The sequence below is a fragment of the Eptesicus fuscus genome, chromosome 3 (genome assembly GCF_027574615.1).
Source record: "Eptesicus fuscus isolate TK198812 chromosome 3, DD_ASM_mEF_20220401, whole genome shotgun sequence".
In the NCBI taxonomy this organism is placed as follows: domain Eukaryota; kingdom Metazoa; phylum Chordata; class Mammalia; order Chiroptera; family Vespertilionidae; genus Eptesicus; species Eptesicus fuscus.
Genome location: NC_072475.1, coordinates 6,436,317 through 6,461,449, shown reverse-complemented (window position 1 = coordinate 6,461,449; position 25,133 = coordinate 6,436,317). Strand labels below are relative to the sequence as shown.

The 25,133-nt window shown below is 48.9% G+C and overlaps 1 protein-coding gene across 2 annotated transcripts in view; it reads right to left on the bottom strand.

Moving 5' to 3' along the window:
- Nucleotides 1-1,535: 1,535 nt before the first annotated feature.
- Nucleotides 1,536-25,133, bottom strand: part of MX2 (MX dynamin like GTPase 2) — a 33,299-nt gene continuing 9,701 nt past the window's right edge. For both annotated transcript variants that reach the window (XM_008145694.3, XM_054713557.1), the window contains 10 exons: nucleotides 22,180-22,334; nucleotides 20,397-20,535; nucleotides 17,547-17,745; nucleotides 12,423-12,501; nucleotides 10,193-10,315; nucleotides 9,787-9,928; nucleotides 7,824-7,982; nucleotides 7,336-7,412; nucleotides 5,765-6,019; nucleotides 1,536-3,797 (listed from right to left, as the gene is read on the bottom strand). In XM_008145694.3, the coding sequence (XP_008143916.2) occupies nucleotides 3,567-3,797; nucleotides 5,765-6,019; nucleotides 7,336-7,412; nucleotides 7,824-7,982; nucleotides 9,787-9,928; nucleotides 10,193-10,315; nucleotides 12,423-12,501; nucleotides 17,547-17,745; nucleotides 20,397-20,535; nucleotides 22,180-22,334 (1,559 nt within the window). In that variant the 3' untranslated portion in view covers nucleotides 1,536-3,566. The remainder of the gene's footprint in view (nucleotides 3,798-5,764; nucleotides 6,020-7,335; nucleotides 7,413-7,823; nucleotides 7,983-9,786; nucleotides 9,929-10,192; nucleotides 10,316-12,422; nucleotides 12,502-17,546; nucleotides 17,746-20,396; nucleotides 20,536-22,179; nucleotides 22,335-25,133) is intronic.

Below are 25,133 nucleotides of genomic sequence, written 5' to 3'. Positions count from 1 at the left end.
TATCTGCAGTCACCAGCCCAGGCAGCCAACTGCTGTAAGTCAGACATGCAGGAAGTCAGACTGCTATCTCTAGTAACCAGTTCAGAAGCCAAATGATGACCCCATAACAACTGGCCCAAAGAATACCGGGCTTGATTCGTAACTGATAGCTTCTCTAATTTTTGTCCCCACTTTCAACTTAGGACCAACCAGAGAAAGGTCAATATGCACCCTAGCCAATCACACAGGGCACACGTGATGGGAGCTGACTCCTTGCTAGTCAGCTGTGAATAAATAACGTTGCTTGTTCACATCCGGTGGTCTTCCTTTATTTCCAGACTTGTTGGGTACAAAACCCCAGTTCCACAGTAACACTGGAGGAGGAATCAGCTGTGTGTGGGGAGGGGAGTGTGTGAGCGAGCAAGCCTGGGATAAGAAGGAAGAGCAGGAAACACATCTGTGTTAGAGGGACAGGTGTGGCAATGTGCAAACCCCGTCCCCTCTTTCTCCCGTCTGGCTAGCTGGACCACATTTCCCAGCCTGCCTTGCAGTTAGGTGTGGCCACAGGCCCCAGTTCTGCCCATAGAATGTGGAAGTAATGTACCCAGCTCTCAGGCCTGGCTCCTAGAAACCTCCCTTGCAATCCTCCACTCTCGTGCCTGATACAGAGGGTCTGGTGGAGGCTCCAAGGCCCCCACAATGGTGGGGCCACTAGATGGAGGGAGGCTGGTGCCTGAGGGCCTGAGTGGCTCAGGACCCTGCCAACCCACCATATACTGCATGATGTGAGTGGGGAACACTGTGTTATGCTGTGGAGATTTTTTTTTTTTTTTTTTTTTTAGGAAATGAGAGGGAGAAAAACAACACAACGATGAGATGATAAGAGAGAATCATTTATTGGCAGCCTCCTGCACACCCCCTACTGGGGGTTGAGCCCCCAACCCTGGCATGTGCCCTGACCCAGAATTGAACTGTGACCTCCTAGTTCATAGGTTGATGCTCAACCACTGAGTCATGCTGACCAGGCAAGCCACAGAGATCTTAAAGTGGCTTTGTAGCAGTTAGCTTGTGTGTGTGTGTGTGTGTGTGTGTGTGAGAGTGTGTATACATATGTGTGAAACATATTGAACATGTAGGGAAAGATTGAATATACAATTTATGGAACAAATATTAAGTACCAGACTTTATTTTTCTCAGATTATTTTCACAACTGTATTTATAATTTGAGGAGATTTGATTCTTCTCTTCAGCTCTGCCACTGACTCTCTGTACTGACTAACTCATACAATAAGGGGGAGAAGCCAAATTTTTTAAAAATGCAAAGAATACCTAAACTAATGTTTTGTCTTTTAAATTCTCTTTATCTTTAGCTTCAATATGACAAAAGTTCTTTATAACCAGAATAGCTTTACAAGACAAAGATCCCCACTTTTGGCACTTTCATTCCACATAATGTTGAACGTTCTAGCCTGAGCTTTTAGGCAAGGTAAAAAGATAAAATTCAGATGATATGAAGTTATAGGTAGAAAGCCATAAAGATTCCACAAAACAAAAACAAAAAAAACAAAAAACTGTTATAACTAATAAATGAATCTAACAAAGTAAAAAGGCACAAATTGGGCACATAAAAATCAGTTGCATTTTTGTAGACTAATAATGAATAATTAGAAAGAAAAATTAAGAAAACAGTTATATTTACAATACCATCAAAAGGAATAAAAAACTTAGGAACTACCTTAACCAAGGAAGTGAAAGACTTGTACAATGAAAACTACAAAACACTGCTTAAAGAAATTGAAATAGATATAAATGAGTGGAAAGACATTCTGTGTTTATGGAATGGAAGACTTAATATTGTTAATATGCAAATACTATCCAAAGTGACCTGCGGATTTAATGCAATGCCTATAAAATATCAATGACATTTTTTTGCAGAGATAAAAAATAACCCATCCTAAAATTCACATGGAATCCTAAGGGACTACAAATAGCCAAAACAATGCTGAAAACGATGAACAAAGCTGAAAAATTCACATTTCCTAATTTCAAAACGTACCACAAAGCTACAGTTATGACAACTGTGTACTGGCATACAGACAGACATATAGACCAATGGAATAGAACACAGAGCCCAGAAATAAGCCTTCGTACATATGGTCAGATTATTTTTGACAAGGGTGCCATGCCAAGGAGGGAAGGACAGTTTTTTTCAACCACTGGGGCTGGGAAAACTAAACATCCACATGCACAAGAATGAAATTGGACTGTTATCTACAACAATTGGCTCAAAAAGTATCAGAGAACTAAACATAAGAGCAGGCGGAAGAGCTTCAGTAGTGAGGGCTGCTCTATGAACATAGAAAAAAAGAAAAAGAGAGGTCTTTGCTGGAGGGAAGAATTGCTGGCATTTCTTAACACAAGCTCCTGGGACAGGTAGTTTGTAGAAATGGTTTCAGTTAACTCCCCTAAAATTCCTGTGAGGTGGGGATCGCTTAACTCGAAGAAGAAAATAAAATTAGCTACACTCCTCCAATCTAGAGATGACCACTGGTGTGAAGCTCTATAATTTTTCTTTAAAGTTTTTTAATTACTAAATTTCCCTTTAAGATTTAATATATAAAAGATGTAATCCCAATAAATTCAATTAAAAAAGTAAAAAAATAACACATAGCAACAGGAGCTTGTTGTAACTAGGGAAACAATCCTATATAATAAAAAGCTAATATGCAAATCTAATGAACGGCAAAATGACCTGTCACTGTGATGTGCACTGACCACCAGGGGGCAGATGCTCAATGCAGAGCTTCCCCCAGGTGGTCAGTGATCTCCCACAGGGGAAGCGCCGCTCAGCCAGAAGCCAGGCTCATGACTGGTGAGCGCAGTTGTGGTGGCAGGAGCCGCCTCAGAGGCAGCGCTAAGGAGCAGTGAGCCGAGTGGTAAGAAGCAGCAAGCAGGTGGGGACACCCCCCCCACCCAGTGCACGAATTTCGTGCACTGGGCCTCTACCATAATTAATAATAGTATTGTTCAGGTCCTTCTCTCCCAGGGGAGCTGGGAAATGTGATCACAGCAGGTGGCATGACCCAATTCATCTGAAAGTGACCAGCTAAGGGACACCATCCCCAATAAGCAAAGTCTGATTCCAGCCATGGCCTCAGGTAATCTCCATCATTCATTTGTTCACTGAGATAGCATTTATTGAGCGGCTACTATGTGCCAGGTGCCACGGAGAATTCTGGAAATACGGAAGAAGACTATAATACTTACTTTTCCTCTCCGGGGGTCTCCTAATCTGATGGGTGGGGAGAGACAAATGAACAAGGAGTGACAGCAGTAGTTAAGAAAGCTGTAACTGGAGGCAATGGGGTCAAGGACTGGAGAGACATCTGTTCATGCAGGTGCAGGTGACAGCTCTAAGCAAGTGTAGGCTTGAGATCTAACTCTGGGGCAGTTCGGCGAAGACGGACAGACAGCAACGGGAAAGGCTGGCCCGAACCAGAAGCCACTCCCTGCACCACATCCCCTTACAACGAACCCACCTAAGATAAAACTCCCAAGTACTGTCGCCCTTCCACCTATCTGCCCCTTTAAGAGGAGAATTTATAGAGAGCGCGCCGCGCCTGGGTGAGCCGGTAGATCTTCTCCTTGAGGAATTTCCTCTTGAGGGCGGTCTCGTTCTGCTCCTGAAGCAGCCAGGAATACTGGTCCTTTTCCTGTAGTATCTGCATCATGGCTTTCTGCAAGTAATCGCCATTCTCTTGGAGCATGAAATACTGAATTATGAATGGGATCTGGTTGGCGAGCCGCTTGCTGGTCTCCTGGAAGAGGGGATAAGAAGGGTCAGCTGGAGGGGTCTGGCCCCAAGGCCTGTGGTTGCCGAGAGAAGCCTTGGGGTTCTGGATGCACGTATGGTCGCCTTGCTAAGTCCTGGTGGTCCCGTCCACCTCACTCCAGTGTTCAGTATCAAACCACGAGGATCGTCTGTCTGGGATGCCCAGTTTTCCTACCTAGGCATTCCCTGGGCACTAAGAACCCATCGGGGAGGCCAGCAAACCCCAAGCCCCTGGTGCGCATCCCCGCCTCCCCAGGAGCCCCTCCCCCGGCCCCACTCCACCTCTCGGCAGAGACCTCCTCCTGGCCCGTCTGGGGTCGGATCAGGACCTGCTTCAGTCCTCCCCTTGCGCCCTCTCTCCATGGGCATGTCCAGCTTGCCTGGCAGCTAGACTCCACATCTGGGTAACTCAGCTTTTTATTCTGATTATGAAAAGGCTTCAGTAGTTGGGCTTCTTTGCAGTTGAAAAGCTACCTTCCATTCTGTGTGCCCTAATACTTTAGTCCGGTGATTTCAACCTTTCTCCTCTCGTGACACACATAAACTAATTACTAAAATTCTGTGGCACACCAAAACATGCATTATGTTTTCTGCTGATCTGACAAAAAAAATAGGTATAATTTGGATTCATTCACACAGGACAGCTATTGTTGTGTTGGCTGTTGTCATTTTTTTTTTTTTGAAGTTGACAATCTAAGGGAAAGAGGTCAGTGCTTCTAACTAGTCAGGTACTGCCTGTTTTAAAAATTCTTGTGCCACGTACGGCCAGCATGGCTCAGTGGTTGAGCATTGACCTATGAACCAGGAGTTGCTGTTTGATTCCTGGTCAGGGTACACGCCCGAGTCGCGGGCTCAATCCCCAGTGCAGGAGGCACCGGTCAATGATTCTCTCTCATCACTGATTTTTATATATATATATATATATATATATATATATATATATATATATATATTGATTTCAGAGAGGAAGGGAGAGGGAGAGAGAGATAGAAACATCAATGATGAGAGAGAATCATTGATCAGCTGCCTCCTGCATCCCCGCCCCCTCCACTGGGGATTGAACCTGGACACCTGGGGGTGCCCTTGACTGGAATCCAACCCAGGACGCTTCTGTCCGCAGGCTGATGCTCTATCCACTGAGCCAAACTAGCTAGGGCCTCACTGATGTTTCTATCTCTCCCTCTCCCTTTCTCTCTCTGAAATAAAGAAAAAAATGCATGTTAAAATATTTTTGTGGCACGCCAGTTGAAAATTGCTGCTTTAGTCCACGAGTGGGGCTTGGGGGGGCGGGTTAGAAACCATGAAGCTGATGAGGCCACATAATCTCGGGAAAGGAATTTCATTCCCGTTTTGTGCAGCTGGTGAGTGTCAAGCACGCCAGGAGCTGAAACGCCTTCTAAACATCAAGGAGAGCCAAACATGACCAGCAAGGTGAGTCGCATTTTGCTGCACTCTGAGAGCCGTAACTTTGTATTTCATGTGGAGCATAGAATATAAAGCACTTTGGGGTTGGAGTTACCTTTTTTTTTTTTTTTTTAATATATTTTATTGATTTTTTTACAGAGAGGAAGAGAGAGAGACAGAGAGTCAGAAACATCGATGAGAGAGAAACATCGATCAGCTGCTTCCTGCACACCCCCTACTGGGGATGTGCCCGCACCCAAGGAACATGCCCTTGACCGGAATCGAACCCGGGACCCTTTGGTCCGCAGGCCGACGCTCTATCCACTGAGCCAAACCGGTTTCGGCTGGAGTTACTTTTGAGTACATGCTCTGCCACATGAAGAACCTGATTGGGGGCAAATTCACTAGAAGTGTCTGACAGGGTTCCTGTTAGATGATAGAGAATAGATGAGTTGTTTTGCAGAGCAGAAAGGGACCCTCCCTGCTTCGCCCAGGTAAGCACCTCTCAGTCAGCACGCCCCAGCACGGGCCACGTGCACCCACACTCACCAGGAAGTAGGCGTTCAGGTGCATCCCGATCTCAGTGATGGAGGAAACAGAAGACGAAGTATTTGAAGAAGACAGTCTCAGGGGAGGAGCCTGTGAAACGCTTCCGTCCGTGTTAAAAGTCTGTTCCCGAATTTTTTGCAGAATCTCACTGTAAATCTGGTCTTGACAATAAACCAGCTGCTCCATCCTGAACTGCAGGTGGATCATATTTGCTGCTGTTTCTGCTTGCTTTGCTTTTATGTCTTCAATCTTGTTCTGTGTAAGAAAGAGAAGCACGTCACTGCTGTTTTGGTGCCCCCTCATTGTTTAAACAGCTCAGGAAGTTCTGTGATGTTGAACACAGAATTAAAAACAAATTTAAGGTGTCTCAGTCGACCCCAGAACCAGGAGCTCATGGTTCGATTCCCTGTCGCCCAGGTTGAGAGCTCGATCCCTAGTAGGGAGCGTGCGGGAGGCAGCCGATCAATGATTCTCTCTCATCTTTGATGTTTCTATCACTCTCTCCCTCTCCCTTCCTCTCTCTGAATCAATAAAAACATATTTAAAAAATAATTTAAGGGCAAAGGAGGCCTGAGGCTTTAAATGGTGAGGAATGAGCTTCTGGCCACAGCCGAGGCCGGAAAGAGTTTTATCTAGAGCCGCTCTCTTCCATGTATGGCGACTGGCATTCAGGCAGGGTGGTTAAGTTGCTAAGTGGAAACCCACACTGTCAGAAGCCAATTCCAGCATATCATAATTACAAGAGTTTTATCAAAATGTTGATGAAACTTGGGGGCTCAACAAGGGCTGAGTCACATCTGTAATTACCTGTTGGAGTGGCTAGAGGGCACTTCCCCCAAACCTGAATAGGATGACTGTTTGCTGCCAGACAGCTAGGGCATCTCAATCTACAAGTTATTGCCTCCGGTTGGCCAAACACCTGAACAGCTGTAGGCTATTCCCCAACCTGACAATGCTTCTGTAAACCCTACCCTTTGAAGTATATTTTCTCCACCTCGCCTTAGCACAAACTGTATGAATAAAAAGCAAGGGTTCTGAGACAAGGAGAACCTTTAGCTCCTTTAGCTGAAGCTCCTCTGGCCCCCAATGCCTTTCAAAATTAGCTCTCATCTCTGGACTCTTACTTAATCTACGCACAGCCTTTCTCCAGATTGCTGAACCCTTCGTAATGCTGGGACAAGAACCCTGGCACCACACAGCAGTGGCAATATTTTTAAGTCAAACTAATAAAAATGTTGGACAAGGACGCGTAGACAATGCTGTCCTTCATGTAGGAAAAAGGCCCAACGTAACCGCCAGTCACTAGGGACAGTCACACATTCGGTTACGTCCTGCCAGGTCGCAGGGGACACAGAACAAGGTCAGTGCTGGGTTTCACGTCTCCCAGGAAAAGCCCCCCAAAACCCGGGCAGAAGCAAAACAGCGCTGCTGCTCGCGTCGCCTGCCCAGGACGCATACAATGCTATCCCCAGCCTCGCATGTCTAAATGGCAGTACACATGCGCCTTCTTTCGAAGGCTAGACCCTAATAAATGTGCACAGGTGCCCAGCAGGCAAACTGGGGGTACTTACCCGGGCTGTTTGATTAAGGTTGGAAAATTCGCCAAAATGTATTTTGGCTGCGTCAATGAACGTTTGCCGGACGGTTTCTGACCAAAGGAAAAACCAAACATCAGTGAAATGCAAGCAGGAATCAAATGGCTTAATGGCACAGGGCGGAGAAATCATGGCAGGGGCCCCTATCCAGATCTACAGACCGTGAGAGAAGGAAGGGATGCTACACACTCCTGGGGAGACACAAGATCCATGGTCACCACCCACCCTGAGCAGGTGCCCTCAATTTCCTGTCCTTCCTGGCGTGTGTGATCCTCCCCGGGTGAGCATCCGGCTCTTCCTCACACAGCTGCGTGGAGGGTAGGTCTGACTAGGTGAAGCCACATGCACTGGCGCCCTTCTCCCCCAAATGGGCAAAGGAGATCTGAAGGCTGTGGTTGGTCATTCCATCCCAGTCTCTCCCTCAAGGCATGGAGACCCTGGGCGGTACTGGGAGAGCTCCTCACCCACGGCCTTCTGGAGCATGCTCAGGGCGGGCCCCACCAGCTGCTGGATGTACTGCTGCACGATGGTCTCGAACGTCTTGTAGTTGACAAACCCAAGAAGTTCTTTGCCCCGATACTGGTTTTCATATTTTGAGACTTCTTCATGAATAATATTTTTAACTGCAATGTAAAACAAACCACAGACATTTTATTTTATTTTATTTTTTTTTAAATATATTTTATTGACTTTTTACAGAGAGGAAGAGAGAGAGAGAGAGAGTCAGAAACATCGATGACAGAGAAACATCGATCAGCTGCCTCCTGCACAACCCCAACTGGGGATGTGCCCGCAACCAAGGTACATGCCCTTGACCGGAATCGAACCTGGGACCCTTCAGTCCGCAGGCCGACGCTCTATCCACTGAGCCAAACCGGTCTCAGCAAACCACAGACATTTTAAAGATAAAGGCATTTTAAAAGTCTTGCTCACCAACTGGATGTACCCTAAGGCAATGCTTCTAAATGTGCCAGGAACCAATTCCAGCATGTCATAATTACAAGAGTTTCATCAAAAGGTTGATGAAGCTTGGGGGGCTCAACAACGGCTGAGCCACATTACCTGTGGGAACGGCTAAAAAGCATCTCCCCCAATAGGATTGTTTGCTGCCAGGCAGCTCAGGGCATCTTAATCTGCATGTTATTGCCTCCTGTTGGCCAAACACCTGAACAGCTGTAGGCTATTCCCCAACCTGACAATGCTTCTGTAAATCCTACCCTTTGAAGTGTATTATCTCCACCTTGCCTTAGAACAAATTGTGTTAATAAAAAACAAGGGTCCTAGACAAGGAGAGAGTCTTTAGCTTCTTTAGCTGAAGCTCCTCTGACCCCCCAGTGCCTTTCAAAATTATCTTTCGTCCTTGGACTTCTTCTTGAATCGATGTGCAGCTCCTTTCTCCACATAGCTGAACCCTTCGTAATGCTGGAAAAAGAACCCCGGCATAAATGGAGTCCTTTTCATAGTGAAAAAAATACAAGGTCTGACAGTGACTCTTCAGGAACAAAATCTGACTCTAAAAAAATGTATTTCAACTGAGAGTCATCACCCCGAGAGAGAAGTTGAGTGTGTATAGTTGATAGAAAGGATGAGGATGAGTTCAATGAAAATAAAAAGTTACATGTTGTTTCACTTACAAGTCTCTCAAAAATTCAGCTAAACTAGGGTTGGAGGAATTCTACCGTGGAAATGAGTAGTGCTGTTTTTTGTTACTGCTGTTTTGTTTTGTTTTGTTTTGTTCTGTTTTTAAAGAGGCAGACATTTAAAAAAATATGTTTTTATTGCTTTCAGAGAAGAAGGGAGAGGGAGATAGTAACATCAATGATGAGAGAGAATCATTGATGGCTGCCTCTTGCATGCCACCCACTGGAGATTGAGCCCGAAACCCAGGCATGTGCCTTGACCAGGAATTGAACCATGACCTCCTGGTTCATAGGTCAACACTCAACCACTGAGTCACGCCGGCTAGGCAACAGTGCTGTTTTTATCAAGTGCCAAAATGGACAAAGATGCAATACACACACACACACACACACACACACACACACACACACACACACACACGCATACAGCCTACTTCCATCCTGGCTGGAGCAGAATGGAAGTTGGAAGCATGCCAGACAGATCCAGGAGACTCTTATCAAAGCCTTCACCTCTGGTTTTGGCTGAGGGGTTACTGGAAGGGAGAAATGGGGGAAGTGGGATTGTCTAGCCTCACAACAAAGATGCGAGAGAGAAGAAAGTCCGGGATGCAGAGCTGCTTTCTGCAGAGTGGGTGAGGGCAGGCTCCCGCTCAGTCATGCAGGCCTGCATGCCGCAGGCCAGGGTCTCTGGGGTGGGCAGTCAGCTCCCCACACTTTCTGTGCTGGGAGTAGCCTGGCCTTGGTAACTAAGACACTGCTGTTGGGGCAGCCCTGTCCCAAGACTTACCCTTTTGGGAATTGGCTGCAAGTACGAGGACCCATTGTTTAAACTCCTCCCTGAGTTTGTTGTATAGGCGGGTCTCTTTTTCCTTCACGACTTCTTCTCCATCTACTAACCTTTCAATGTTCCGATTAAACACTTTAATTTTCTGAAAAAGAAGTAACGTCATTCAACTGTGCTGTGGTTGAGGAGCCGGGCCGGGGCACAGGGTGGCGTGGGGGCTGGCAGTACATCACCCACCCACCCCTCCTCTCCCAGGTGACACTGGAGGGAGGACAGGGACCCGCAGGACCCAGGCAGGGAAGCACAGAGGCCCCCGGAGATGCGCTGGGCCACCTGGGAGGGTGTGGCCGCCGCAGGGAGAGGCCAGATTCTGTGCCCGAGTGTCACGTGGAGCCCCACGAGTCCTCACCTCGACCAGAAAGAACATTTTGTCGGCGTCGGTGTTGGGGATGTGCTCCCCGCACTGGCGCAGCTCCTCCGTGGCGCTCAGGTGGCTCTCCCGGATCTGATTTTCTAACAGCGGGAGTGATTTCTGAACAAAATAATAGCAAACAGTGAAACGCCACAGTTTGAAGCGAGCTGACACGTCTCTTGGGCACAGGGGCAGAATCCCGCTGGGAAGTCAAGGGCGGGGAGGTTTCTGTCGCTGTGTGAGGCGTTGAGGTGAAGGCCCATGGAGGAGCCCGAGGAGGCTCTGCAGGCAGCCAGGGCGCAGCCCAAGGCCTGCAGAATCCGTGGTTCTGTTCTACAGCGAGGAACACGGGGAGGGACCGGTTTTGGTTTTGTTTGGTTTAGGTAAGAGTCTTGTATCTCCAGATCAATGACACCTGAACACAGTGTCAGCTTTCGCCTTGGTGAGCATCTGAAGGTCATAGACTGCGAAGGGGCACTTTGGTAGAAGCTATGTCGTGGGGGTTGGCGTCAGGCTGGGTACAGTCCTAACCAATCACGATGCAGGTGAGGAGAACAGAGGCCCTAGGGCGCACCCGGAGGGCTGCCTTTGGCCCACGCACTGTGTCTCAGTGACGCCTCTCGGTGCAGGAAAGCACCGGCTTCATTGCCTTTTTCCAAGACAGGAGCCTGAGGCTCAGAGAGGCCAACAGCTGGACGTCATTGCTGAGCTAGTAAGTGGCAGAGTTCCAGTTTGCACCCTGCTCACCACCTCCAAAGCGCACGCAGGTGGACCCTGCAGGTAAAGACACCTGAGCGAGCAGCGCTCCCAGTCCTGCTTCGGTGCCAGAGGTCGCTGCAGCCAGCCCGGCAGGAGGCGTTCATTGGGACTTAGAGGCAGCTTGTCAAGGCTACACAAAATGGCGATAAAGGTGGGGGACACCAAGAAGTTAATAAGGTCTCGTGGGCTCTTTAAAACAAAACATATATATGTATATTTCAAGTTATAATTACCATAATTGAATCTTGATATACATTAAAAATTAATTTAAAGTACTACAAATTTAAGTTTTAACGTAAAAATTTAAATGTTGAGAGATGTGTTATCAAAAATGTTATCAAAATGCAACATCTCTTTGCAGAAACATCTGTTTGTTTTGTCAATTAGACAGGGTTAGATCTTTGGTGCCTCCTTCTGCAAACTGAGGGGATTCCATCAGAATCAGTCTTTCTCAAAGTGCGTTCCCTAGATCACCTGGGGACTTACAAGTGCAAATTCGGGGCCCCAACCTAGACCTGCTAACTCAGAAACTCTGGGTCTGGGGCCCAGGGATGTGAGCTTTAACCAAATTTCAAGGGGATTCTTGTGTGCACTACCATTTCAGGCCCACTGCCTCCTTCTCACCAAATATGTCTTTTTTTTCTTAGTTGATTTTTTAGAGAGGGGAAAGGGGAAGAGAGAGAGAAAGAAACACTGATGTGAGAAACATTGATCGGTTGCTTCCCGTACACGCTCTGATCGGGGATCGAACCCGAAACCTTTTGGTGTATGGGATGACTCGCCAAACAAACTGAGCCACCCAGCCAGGGCCCACCAAATATGTTTTGAGTGTGTGTTTTCTGGCTCAAAAGCATTCCTTGTCTTGGTCTGACTCACGGTTGAGCAGTTTAGCATGGACGAAACCCAGGCCCGGGGGTTATCTCTGCTCTGAGGTTAACCTTCAGTCCTGCCCTGTGGTCCAGCCTCATGTACAAAGGTTCAGGCAAGCTCCATTACTAGGTCTCAAGAAGCACTAAGCCACGCTTGTACCATCTTTAAACAACATCATGAAGTTTGTCTGCAGTTGCCCATTTTTGAGAATCCATGGAAACCAAACACGTATTCCTTACAAGTGTGAGGCTGGGACAATGTTTTATGTCCTGTGAAGTGTTAGGGACCACTGAAAAGAGAGAAATCTGCTACCTTGGCGTTCATTGCTTTTTACCACGCTGAGCTGGTACCGCGGGTCCTTTCTGCTTCCCCCACGCTGACCGGTTCCCCTTTTTGTCTCCAGATCATGCCCTGCTCCTCCCCTGTTTCAGTTGCTCGCCTGGGAGCCTCTGGCCAGGGGCCATTTGGTTTATTTGGTTTTCAGAATGGGCTTGTTTGCGTATTTGGAGAGTTCAATGCAGTGTTTGAGCCCTTGCGTGACAGAGAGTGATTTACGCAGGCTGCAGTTTTTATAACTTGCAGCCAACCCATGACTCACGTTGATGTGCCAGATGAGCTCGGTGGTGAGTCTCTCTGCCAGACGGGGCACCGTGGCCTTGCCTTCCTCCAGGAGGACTCTGAAACAAGACGGTGCATGTGAGTTCGGGAAGGACCCGGGCGGTCCTTTGCCCAGTCCTGGGCTTTGGCAGTGGGTGAGTGAGCGCACTCAGCCCCCGGGGGGCCGCATGGTGTCAGAGAAGCCTGGGAGCAAGAGGGAAAGACAATTGCTAATTACGGGACGAGCCTAACCGAGGCAAGCACGGTGCTAGGAAGGTGACATTTGCCTTCTCTCTCTCTTTTTTTTTTTAAATATATTTTACTGATTTTTCACAGAGAGGAAGGGAGAGGGATAGAGAGCCAGAAACATCAATGAGAGAGAGACATCGACCAGCTGCCTCCTGCACATCCCCCACCAGGAGATGTGCCCGCAACCAATGTACATGCCCTTGACCGGAATCGAACCTGGGACCTTCCACTCCGCAGACCGACGCTCTATCCACTGAGCCAAACCGGTTTTGGCTTGCCTTCTCTTTTTATCATCCCAACAAACGGATGAAGTAAGGCAGTGGTCGGCAAACTAATTAGTCAACAGAGCCAAGTATCAGCAGTACAACGACTGGAATTTCTTTGGCGAGCCACATTTTTTAAACTTAAACTATATAGGTAGGTACAGTGTTATTAACTTAATTAGGGTACTCCTAAGCCGGCCTTTGCTAACAACTCAAGGGGCCAAAGAGCCGCATGTGGCTCGCGAGCCGCAGTTTGCCGACCACTGAAGTAAGGGATCTTTTTGTCCACAGGAAAACAAAAACAACCTAACTTCGTAGCAGTGTAGTGACTTGTCCAAACTCGTACTTTATTTTTGGTAACAAATATTCATCCCTGAGTAGCCAAATCAATCTTGAGGACTAAGAATAAAGTGGGAGGGACCAGCCCTAGCTGGCCTGCGGAATGAAGGGTCCCAGGTTCCGTTCTGGTCAAGGGCACATGCCCGGGTTGTAAGCTCGATCTCCAATAGGGGGCGTGCAGGAGGCAGTCGATCAATGATTTCCTCTCATCATTGATGTTTCTATCTCTCTTGCCCGCCCCCTTCTTCTCTGAAATCAATACAAATATATTAAAAATAAAAAGTGGGAGGCACCACATTTCCTGATTTCAAAACATATTACAAAGCTACAGTTTGTTATTAAAAGTGCTAGCACAAAGACAGACATGTACGGAATAGAGCACCCAGAAACAAATCCGTGCATATACGGTCAACTCAGTTTTAATAACGGTGCCAAGATGCACAATGTAGAAAGGATAATCCCTTCAACAGAGGATATCGGGAAATCTATATGTCTGCATGCAGAAAAATGAAATTGGATCCTTATCTCATACCGTACACAAAAGTCAACTGAAAATGTACTGAAGGCTTAAACATAAAACATGAAATGTAAAGCTCCTAGAACAAAACCCCACAAAAAACACAGGGGAGCCCAGCCGGTGTGGCTCAGTGGTTAAGCATCCATCTATGAACCAGGAGGTCACAGTTCGATTCCCGGTCAGGGCACATGCCTGGGTTGTGGGCTTGATTCCCCAGTGGGTGGCATGCAGGAGGCAGCTGATCTATGAGTCTCTCTCATTATTGATGTTTCTATCTCTCTCTCTTCCTCTCTCTTCTTCTCTGAAATCAATAAAAATAATTTTAAAAAAAGAAAAAAAAAAAACAAACCATAGGGGAAAATGATTTCACCAAAAGCACTGAGAAGAAAAGCAAAAATAGACTAAAAGTGGGACTACATCAAACTGAAAACCTTCCACAGAGCAAAGAAACAATCAACAGAGAACCTACAAAATGGGAGAAAATCTTTGCAAACAATATATCTGATAAGGGGTTAATTTTTAAAAAATGTAAGTAACTCCTATAATCAATAGCACCCCCCCACACACACACAAACCTAGTAATCCAAGTGAAAAATGGGCTAGAGTTGGATAGCGATTTCTTCCAAGAAGACACGTAAATGGTCAACAGGTATATGGAAAAGATGCTCAACATCACTAATCATCAGGAAAATGCAAGTCAAAACCACAATGGGACCTCAATCTGTTAGGATGCATTATATATATATATATCAATAAAAAAAACCAAGGCAGGTGATGGCCAGGATGTGGAGCAACTGAAAGCCTTGTACAATGTTGGTGTGAATGCAAAATGGTGCAGCCACTAGGAAAAGCAGTATAGAAGCTTCTCAAGAAATTAAAAATAGACCTAACCGGTTTGGCTCAGTGGATAGAGCGTCGGCCTGCGGACTGAAGAGTCCCAGGTTCGATTCCGGTCAAGGGCATGTACCTTGGTTGCGGGCACATCCCCAATAGGGGGTGTGCAGGAGGCAGCTGATGGATGTTTCTCTCTCATTGGTGTTTCTAACTCTCTATCCCTCTCCCTTCCTCTCTGTAAAAGTCAATAAAATATATATTTTTTAAAAATAAATTAAAAATAGAACCACCATATGATCCAGCACTCCCACTTATACACATTTATCCAAAAGCATTAAAATCAACATCTCAAAGGGATGGTAGCCTTTCTCTGTTCACAGCAGCACCAGTCACAATAGCCAGGATGTGGGAATAACCGATACGTCCATGGCAGACGAGTGGGTGAAGAAAATGCGCTATGTACATGCTGCCAGACGTTCAGAAAGAAAACAGAAGCACAACCGGCGGCTCGCCGAGCAGTAACCGGTGAAAGCGTACAGTGCACACAGCAAAGAGGCAGCTTGCCACCCAGGAGCGCTCAGACCCAGACACGGAGTGAGGCTCAGGGACGCGTCTCAAAGCAGCGCGGAGTGGGGAAGCAGGGGCAGCTCGTTCCGCGTGGTGATCGGCTCTCAGACTAGAGTTTCCCTAAAGCTAAGGAAATTGGTTAGAGGTTGCCTCGTGTCAAGTTGGGGGAACAGCTTAAGTTTCGTTTATGATTTTCAGAAGCAAGAAGAGCACGCGTGTGGGCACCGGCTTGTCTTGTGAAATGAGCGGAGTTAGGCATTGCCTGGGTGACTGATCTGCTGATGTCTGCTCAGGGGACTTCCAAGTCTGGCCCCCGTTCGTGTTTGCTTTAACAATGCGATGGGATCTGAGCCAGCCTTTAAAAAGGAGGATATTCTGTCACATGTGACCACAAGAATGAACCTCGAGGACATAATGCTAAGATGACAGAAGCCAGTCACAGAAGGACACACACTGCCTGATTCCACCTACGTAAGAAATCAAAAACAGCCAAAACTCACACCACCCGAGAGTGGGATGGTGGGCGCCAGGGTTAGGGGATGGGGAACTGGGGAGCTGATAATGGACATCCAATTTCTGGGATGCAGGTGAGTGAGTTCCAGAGACCGTAGAACAACCTGGGGCCCGCAGTTTGTTCCCCAAACCCGTGAGCAGTGGTTTGCCAAGTGTGGCCCCTGGCCCAGCACTATCAGCCTCAACTGGAAACTTGCGCCACCCCAGACTCAGAAACCTTGGAGCAGGACACAACCAGGAGGCTTTGCTGCTCAGGACTGAGAACCGGGCGCGGGATCATCACAGAATCTTCTCCCCACCCAGAGAGCAGTTCCCTCGCCTTGCAGGCCCCCAACGCTATTGAAAACGGTCTGTTTCTGGCGTGGCTCAGTGGTTGAGCCTCAGCCTATAAACCGGGAGTTTAAGGTTCGATTCCCAGTCAGGGCACATGCCTGGGTTGGGGGTTCAATCCCCAAGGTGGGGTGTGCAGGAGGCAGCTGATCAATGATTCTCTCTCATCACTGATATTTTTCTCTCTCTCTCTCCCTTACTCCCTGAAATCAATAAAAATCTATTTAAAAACAACAACAAAAAAAAAACAAACAACAGCAACAACAAAAACGGTCTGTTTCTCCCCTCCAAGGTGGCGCAGAGGGGAAGAAAGAAGGAACCGGGACTTTGACGTGGGTCCTATCATTTACCCGGAACACACTCCTGTGGGGCAGTTGTGTGGCGCTCCCTGAGCTGCGGAGAAAGGCGGAGCCGCTGCCCAAGGGCACGTGGCGAGTAGCAACCTGGTCTGCGCCCCCATCTCTCCTTGGAGCAGGCGTGGCGCTGGGGCTCGCTGTGTGGCTCCCACCTGCTCGGGACCATCAAGATCCTGCACAGCATGGGAGGGCTAAGGGCCCAGTCCAGCGGGAGAAGCCCCAGCGTCCTGCGGGGTCATGTATATTTAATAAAACTGTTAGGGTCGCCGCAGGAGGAAGGCACGAGGCCAAAAGAGGTGCAGAATTATGAATTCATTAGGTCACCTGGAAAACCAGGTGGGCTGAGCCCCAAAATGGCGCCAGCCCCCGGGGATGGGGAGTCAGAGGTTTAAAGGACTGTGGCAGGCTTTTTCTGGGCCGAGAAGTCTCTGAGCGGTCTGCATCCTGGGAAGGTCCGGAGGGGAGAGATAATGGTCTTAGCACGTGGAATGTGGTCTTAGCATGTGGATGTGGTCTTAGCACGTGGGATGTGGTCTTAGCACGTGGGATGTGGTCTTAGCACGTGGGATGTGGTCTTAAAGCGAAAGAGAATGTCCATTGTGCAGTGGCCTAAAGGTCCATTCCCAGGGGAGGGGGTGTCCATTCAATTATGTGATCAGACCTCACAAAACCCAACTCCTTTGCAGGCTCTAACACAGCGGAGGGAGCCCCAAAGCAAGTTTTAAGGTGCAGCATTTACGATGGTCAGCATGGGTTTCTGGAGGCTCGGAGATCTGTTTCCGGTCCTGTTTCCTTCACTATTGCTTTGACCTCATCATCCTTGTCTGTAGAAGTGGGAAGACCCTCACTTGCGATGTGCACCTCCTAAGATTTGATGGGATGCACATAAGAAGGCCAAGCTTTGGAAAACCCAAGCGCCCTATGCCCCGTGGAACACCGAATTACAATCTTTAATCAGCACCATCATCAGAGCCCGCGACAAAATGATTTGTCTCAATAAGCCAACGAATTTAACACTGAAAATAAAGTCAAGTTTAGGTTCCGCTACACTGTATAATTTTACATGCAATTTGGTTATCATGCTGGCCCGTCCTGGTGGGGGCGAGGGCGGGAGCGGCTCCCACGGAGTCCAGCTCCAGGGTCCTGCAGGCACTCACCTGAAATACGGATGCGTCTGGAAGAACATCATTTCTTTCTTGGTGGCCTCCGCCAGGCTCAGCTTGTTGGTGATCTCCTGCTGGCCCCGGCACTTGACTATCATGTAGCCCTTCTTGAGGTGGTACGTGAGGTTCTGCGCCACGCTCACCACATTTTTCTCGGCGCCCTTGTCCACCAGGTCCGGTTTGGTCAGGATCCCTGCAAGATGATAAAGAAGGGCATGGAAGTCCGTTTTCTTCTCAAATACACTTGACCCCTGCGGGGCTATGGGATCCTTTCTTGGCCAGGACCAACAGAGCCTTCTGCAGCCTTGCTTGCCCAATGCCTGCCAGTCATTCCTTCATTTCAGCGTTCCCCCTCAGATTTGCTCCCCCCACTCCCTCAGTTCACCAACTGCCTTGCGCCATTGGCTTAACACATGTTCGCTGGGTGCCTGCTGTTGCCAGCACTGGGCCGCAGCGCTGTCACCGGTGAGCGGCTCCATCACCACGTTCCTAAGAAGCTTCCCTGGCGCTTAAGCAGCTTCATTTCTCTGTCTGTTCCATTACCAGAAGGTGTTCTTTCAGAGCGCATCCTTAGACTCACTACAAGGTTTGTGTGAGCAGACCTTCGGGGGACTAACAGCCAAGGCATGTCTGAATCTGCGTCTGCACCTTCCATGGGTGAGGGAGAGGGCCTCCCCTAGGGAGGGGAGATAGCAGCCGGGAATGCCCTTTCCCGGAACCAGCACTCCTTCAGGGAAGCCTGGGTCACTGTCCTCTATTCTGAGAAAAGGGAGTAAGATCATGAAAACGGAAGCTTGCCATTAGAATGCCCCCCGGCAGGGGAGACAGGGCCTTCTACGGCGCCTCAGTTTGAAACACATGCCTCCAGCCGCAGAATCAGCTCAGAAGCATCATTTAATGACCCAACTGTCGGGCCACAGAGAAGGGCACTCTCAGCAATTTTTAGATGCTTTCATTTTTTTTTTTCTCTTTTGAAGTGTGTTTATTCCTGAATGCATTCCACATACACGTTAAATTAACAAATGCTTATTAAGCACACTGCTGCAGGTATTGAGGAATGAGTAAGACTGCCTAGTTCCTGATTTCACGACTATCCCTCCACCTTCTAGTGGGGAAAATCCAGACAAACGATCCTAGCAATATATAAGAAATAAACAAAAAAATCTAATATTGATAGATGCCATGCCGGGAATGAAAAGAAAGGCAAAGAAATGACTACAGGCTGGGTGGCTGTACACGTTTAGGCTGGCTGGACAACGAGGGCCTCAGAGCAGGCAACGTTTGGGCTGTGGCCGGAATGAGAGGAAGGAGCCAGCCCTGTGGGTGGAGAGGGAGCTGGATGGCTGAGCTGCACTGGACAGTAGCGGACAAGGTGGGGAGTGATGGGAGCCGTGGTCCCAGAGGCATGCAGAAGCCAGGTCCCAGATGGCATTGTGGTCCCGGCAAAGTGGTCTGGGTTTGAACATGTGAGACCGAAGCATTGGAGAGTAAAAGCAGAGGAGGGGCATGGCCTGATTTGCAGGTCTAAGGCCAGGGGAGGGTGGATTGTTGTGGGCAAGATGAATGCCAGGAGACCAGAGCATGTCTGCGTAGCCCAGGCCGGCGACGATGGAGGCTGGGTCTAGGTAGTGACTGTGGGGATGGAGAGGGGCAGACAGACTTGGTACTAGTTCTGGAAGCAGGGTTGCCGGGACTTCAGATGAATTAGACACAGAAGCAAGGAGGAGGAGGAATCAAGAGTGACTCTTCGATGTGGCTTTAGACCTGGGCAGGTGGATGTGGGGCCGTGAAGAGGTGGGGAAGCCTTGGGGAGGAGGAGAATTGCGGTGTGGGAGAATAGTATCAAGATTAGTGCTTTGGCCACAGTACCTCGGAGACAATTTAATGGACATCCAAGTGGAGACATCAAGTCTAGGGGAAGGTAAACGTTACAGATATAGATTTGGGAGTCATTGGCATGTAGAACGAATTCAAAAACACGGACAGATAAGGTCACGTCAAGAGAGTGTGCTGATAGAGGGAGAGCTCAGAACCAAGTTCTGGTTTCCCATGTTTAGAGGTCAGAGAGCTGAAGAGGCAACCAGCCACGGTGACTAGGAATGTGACCTGCAGCTGGCCAGTGAAGGAGCGGGGAACCCAGGGAGAAACTGGGCACCCAGTAACTCTTCATGTAACCCCCCCAACAGTCCTCGCAGGAGGTTGTGACCGTTAGCACCATGTACAGAGGAGGAAGTGAGGCGAGGAGCGGTTAAATGCACTGCCCAAGGGTATGGAGCCAGGAAATGAGCACCCAAACCATGCAGTCGTGCTCCTAAACCAAGTCCCTCTATGCCGCGGAGGGTCACATTTTGAAAAGGACATTGAAGGTAACACAGTTTCCCACAAAGCGTTCTGCTTGAATTGAAATCCTGCAGATGCTTACGCTCCAACATGAGCCTGGAAGTGTGTTCGCTGGGGTCTGTGACGGTCTCTTCCCTGTACCCAGGGGTCCCAGACCTTCCCTGTGTTATGGCAGAACTGATGGGCCGGTCACTTTCTCCTTTCTGGGCCACCGTGGGGAGAGCGGATAAAGCAGGTCTTGTCCCCATCCCGAATGGCTCCTGAAGGCAATGGAGCGATGAGGAGGGAGAAGAAGCGCATCCTGGCGGCTCATCTAACCCTGACTGTGAGTAAGATGACCAGCAGGGATGGACCCTGAGCCCATGGAGCTTGGGCTGGAGCAGCGCTTGGATCTAGCGCAGGATGTGGGCGTCTCTCACAGTGGACCTAACTCCAGGGCCTTCCACGTGTGTGAGGTTCTCCCCTCCCTTCCCATCTCCTGGAAGCCTGATTGTCCCTTCTTACCTATGGTCCTGTCTCCTTCGGGGTCCACCTCGTGAGCCATGCTCAGCGCCTCTGTGGTGGCGATGTCCACGTTACAGGGGACCACCACCAAGTTGATGGTCTGCTGCCTCTGAATGTACTTCTTGATGAGGGCCTTGATCTGATGCCACAGGATCACACAAAGGAAGAGCAGGTCTCTGATGACTCAGCAGCACAGTGAGACTCCCCCATCATTGTAAAAACCAGTCGTCCCAGCGTGTGACCCAGTTTTCACACTTCCGAGCCCTCGCTTGCCCTGTCCCCTTCCTTTGGAATGCCCACCCCACCGGCCCTTACAGAGTTTCTGTTGATGTTCTACTTATTTCTCAGAGCCCATCACTGGTGTAGCTTCTCTCCTGAAGACTCAATTCTTATGGCCGGAGGAAACCTCTCCTTCCTCTCCAGATCTCTCCTGGAAGCCTTCTGAGATTATCATCACTCAACCAGAGGCCTGGTGTACGAATTCGTGCACGGGTGGGGTCTGGCCAGCTCATCCCAAAGGGGGCCAATCAGGGCCGGGCCAGCAATGGGGAGGGGGACACAGGCAGTTGTCTGGCTGGCCCCACCCTGGATAGGGTTTGGGGGGGAGGCAATCGGGCCAGTTGGCCACCGCAGTGCACATCATAGTGACAGGTCGTTCTGGTTGTTCCGTCATTCTGGTCACTTGGCTTTTATATATATAGATCAGCATGATTTTTTATGTGTTGTACCTTCCCCAGAAGCTCAGAGGTACTAGGAAAGTCCACCCATTGGATGGATGAACCAGCACCCTCCTGGCGGGTGAGAAGTGTGGAATTAGTCACTAACTCAGTAAGGAAAATGAGCAAATTACACTGCTCCTGGAGACAGAGCACGGTGATTTGGATGTTGAGGAAGAAACCAACATTTCACTCCCCAAGATTTTTTCCAGAGCAGCAGAGCTAGCAGAGACCCCCCTTAGGAGATGCCTGCCACACCCCGAGTTTGGCTATGGTTGGGTTCCCCACACTGGCAGTATCCCCCATAAAAGGGGAAAAGGGCAGGCAAGTGACCCTAGTTCCTAGGATAGAAAGGTCTCATCTTCTCCCCCTCACAAACTCTATCCCCCCATACCCTGAACCCTACCCTTGCACCTGAGACCATCCTATCTCCTCGGGTTCCATGTGAGCTGGGTTAGCAAAGCTTGACAGAGCTGGCTTGGGTACAGGCCTTGCCCAAAGATCAAGCGTGCCTCAAGCATCCCAGTAAGACTGTGTGCTCAGGCAGCCTTAAGTGGGATGGTCTTTGGGAAAGAAGCAACAGGCTCAGCGGCTCTTGGTTTGTACTGGTCATTGATGTCCTTGGCTGTCATCCCTCCCATTGCACTGCCTTCTAGTTCCTGACCAGAGATCACAGACCATATTCTGATTAGTTTACATAGAGTTATTCTTTTTAATTGTTGCTAAAATTGGCAGATTTCATGTGAAAATCCAAATTTCTGGCTTTTGTTGACTATCTCAAGACAGCTGGTAACACTGGGCCCACATTCTTTATTTTAGGCAGGATGGGAGCTGTCCCATGCACCCCCAGTCCCACCAATTCAATTTCTCTTGTTTCTATGACCTGCCAGGCTCTAGTCAGATCCTCAGTGTAAGCCCCATGCCCAGGAGGTCTTATTTCAGTCTCCTCCCCAGTCACTCAGAGTGAGGGCTGGGGAGGCACACCACAGCCCTTGGGGTGACCGGCAGAGGCCTCAAAGTCTCCCCAACTTCAGCTTGGCCCATTCCCAAGTTCCAGAAAGGCTCACCTGTAGTCCGATGTCCTGGGGCTGATTTCCCACGGCCACCCTGGCGATGCCGGGAAGATCAATGAGGGTCAGATCCGGAACCTCCGGGGAGGTGATCTCCAGACTGATGAGCTCGTGGCTGATGCCAACTCCATTCCCGGCGATGATGTTCTGGGCTATGGAGATCAAGAAAAGAGAAACCCAGAGTTCAAATTAACGACCCACCTGAGGGAAAGCAGTTGTTCTTGAAGGCGACGGTTGGTATTCAGAGTATAGGAGCTTCAGAGAGTCACAGAATCCTGCAGTGATCTGAGGCCAAGGAGGTGGCCGTCCGTGTACCAGTATTCAGGGGTAGCATGTACATACACTCCCAGAAATCCTAGAGGAAAACATCCGATTTATTCCCATTGGAATTGTGGATGGGTTCTGTTCTCTTTATGTTTTTAAATATTTTTCATTGGGTATTCACTGGGTGTGGTGATGGTTATATCCACAAATCCTTCAACATCCCTCTCACCGAAAGATGGAGCCTTGAGTGGGGCACACAGAGGGACTTATATCTTGAGAATAGATAAGGTCGAAGCGACAGTGCGACGAGGTCATTAAAGGCATCATGATTTGCTCCTACTTTCTCTTGGATGGTTCACTCTGGGGAAGGCTAGCGGCCCCATCATAAGGCCACCATGGAGAGCAGCAATGGAGGGGTCCACAACAGGGTGGGACCTGGCACCTTTGCCAGCAGCCAGCAAGAAAGTGTGGCCTCCTGTTAATGGCCATGTGAGGGAGAGTTCACCAACCCCAGTCGAGTCTTCAGATATAATTCAGCCCTAGCCAACATCTGGCTTCAGCCTCACTGAAAACCCTGAGTCAGAACTACCCATTGATGTGTCCAATTCCTGACCCTCACACACTGTGTGAGAGAATATCTGTTTGTGTTTTAATCTGCTAAATTTTGGAGTAATTTGTTATGTGGTAATAGAGAATTAATTAGAGGTATGTATTACTTCCATAACCAGAAAATACATATATATACACACACACACACAAATCTATACTAATAAAAGGGTAATATGCTAATTAGACCAGATGTCTTCCGGACATCCTTCCAGACGTCCTTCCGGACAAAGCCACGGTGGCGGGGGCCGAGGCAGAGGTGGTTAGGAGTGATCAGGCCAGCAGGGGAGAGCAGTTAGGGGTGATCAGGCAATCAGGCAGGTGAGTGGTTAGGAGCCAGTGGTCCCGGATTGTGAGAGGGATCCTGAATTGGAGAGGATGCAGGCTGGGCTGAGGCCCCTCCCCCCCGCACGATTTTTGTGCACCAGGCCTCTAATACAAATATAAGTGTGTGTGTTCCAGGGCAATATTACAGTGTCTTCTGTCTCTTTATATCTATCTGACTCTTTAACACACACATACATATACACAAACATACACTAACACGTGTAAATGCACACACTAACACATACACACTAACACATAAACATGTGACAAAATACCACAATGAAATTCCACTGCTAGGTGTGTTCATGGCAGGGTTGACACATGCCAATCCAGGACACCTAACACAAAGCCCCTCTGCCTCCTTCTGTCCGTTGGAAACCAGGGCTAACCTGAAGGCCTGTGGTCAGTCTGGAGCTAAGCAGACCCCCGAGAAGGGGGATCCTCAACTGCTAGCCACCCAGGCTCCACTGCAGGGACCGCAGAGAAGCCCCCGGGGGCAGGGCCCCTGGCTAAACAAGATCATGTGAGCAAATGCGGCACATCAATAACGTACGTGTTGTTTATCTTTGGTCATAGACTACTTCGCAGCTACCCTATGGTGCTGGCCCTTGGGGGTAAGAGGTGTTGTGGTAAGGGATGAGGAAAAGAAGGAACTATTCCTGGGAAGTAGAAGGGAGAAAAAATAATTTCTTATATCCTATCTGAAAATGGATTATTTCCTATATAATCTCTATAGAACACTTAAAAGATCTCTTTTTGAGAACTATATACAACTTATTATATACTTAACATATACCCCAAACTATGCATGCATAATACACAGTAATTTATGATTATTTTACACTGATCCCTTTAAACACGTAGCTGGTCCTGCTCTGCTCAGGGTTTCTCAAAATGTAAGTGCACGTGACCCGTCAGGGGTCCGGTTAGCACCCAGATTCTGACTCAGCAGGTCTGGGCTGTGGCCTGAGATTCTGCAGTTCCCAATAGCCCCAGGTGGCGGCGCTGCTGCAGACCAGGAACCACGCTGAGAAGCCAGGATATTAGCAGACCTGTAAGCTTCTTGAAATGAGTCAAAGCCAGGGTGGTCTAGGTGAGGGGCAGGCACGTAGAATTCCTGTGCCAAGGACACAGAGGTCATTGGTCACCAGCTCAGGGGAAGCATGAAGGCCTAAGGGGATGCTACAGTCCCTCACCTTCTCCTGGAGGGTACCTGTGTCCTCCACCCTCCACCTTCCTTCCCCCCTCAGAATGTGCCTTTGCATCCCCCCTGGGACAGAGAGTGAGTCCTGGGAGACCCTTCTCCCTCCAGCAGCCTCGCCTGGCGGTCACTGCGTCCACACTGGCAACAGGAAACTCACCGGACCAGGCGATTCTTATGTGACCCATTCTGCCTGGCAACAGCCTTGGGCCCGGGGAGAAGGTCCATTTTGGATGGACTCCAAAGTTTTAGGTAAAGGCCCCCTGGGAAGGCTGGGCGGTTGTGACCGCCAAGGGGCTAGGACAGTGCCGCCCCAGGGGCACTGAGGGGGTTCTCCAGGGGTGGAGATGAGGAGAGAAACGCCGGCCCCTTTCTGGGGCAGCTCGGCAATGAAATCTGTGGGCAATCACACATTTCACCTGCATCGGGGACGGCCCTGATCTGAGCAACAGGGAAGCAGGGAAGCCACAGCTCCAGTTAATTGCCTGATCCCTTTGGCCCTAAGGCTTAGGGATAGAACCAGGAGCGTGTGAAAAACCAGGGCTACGCCTTC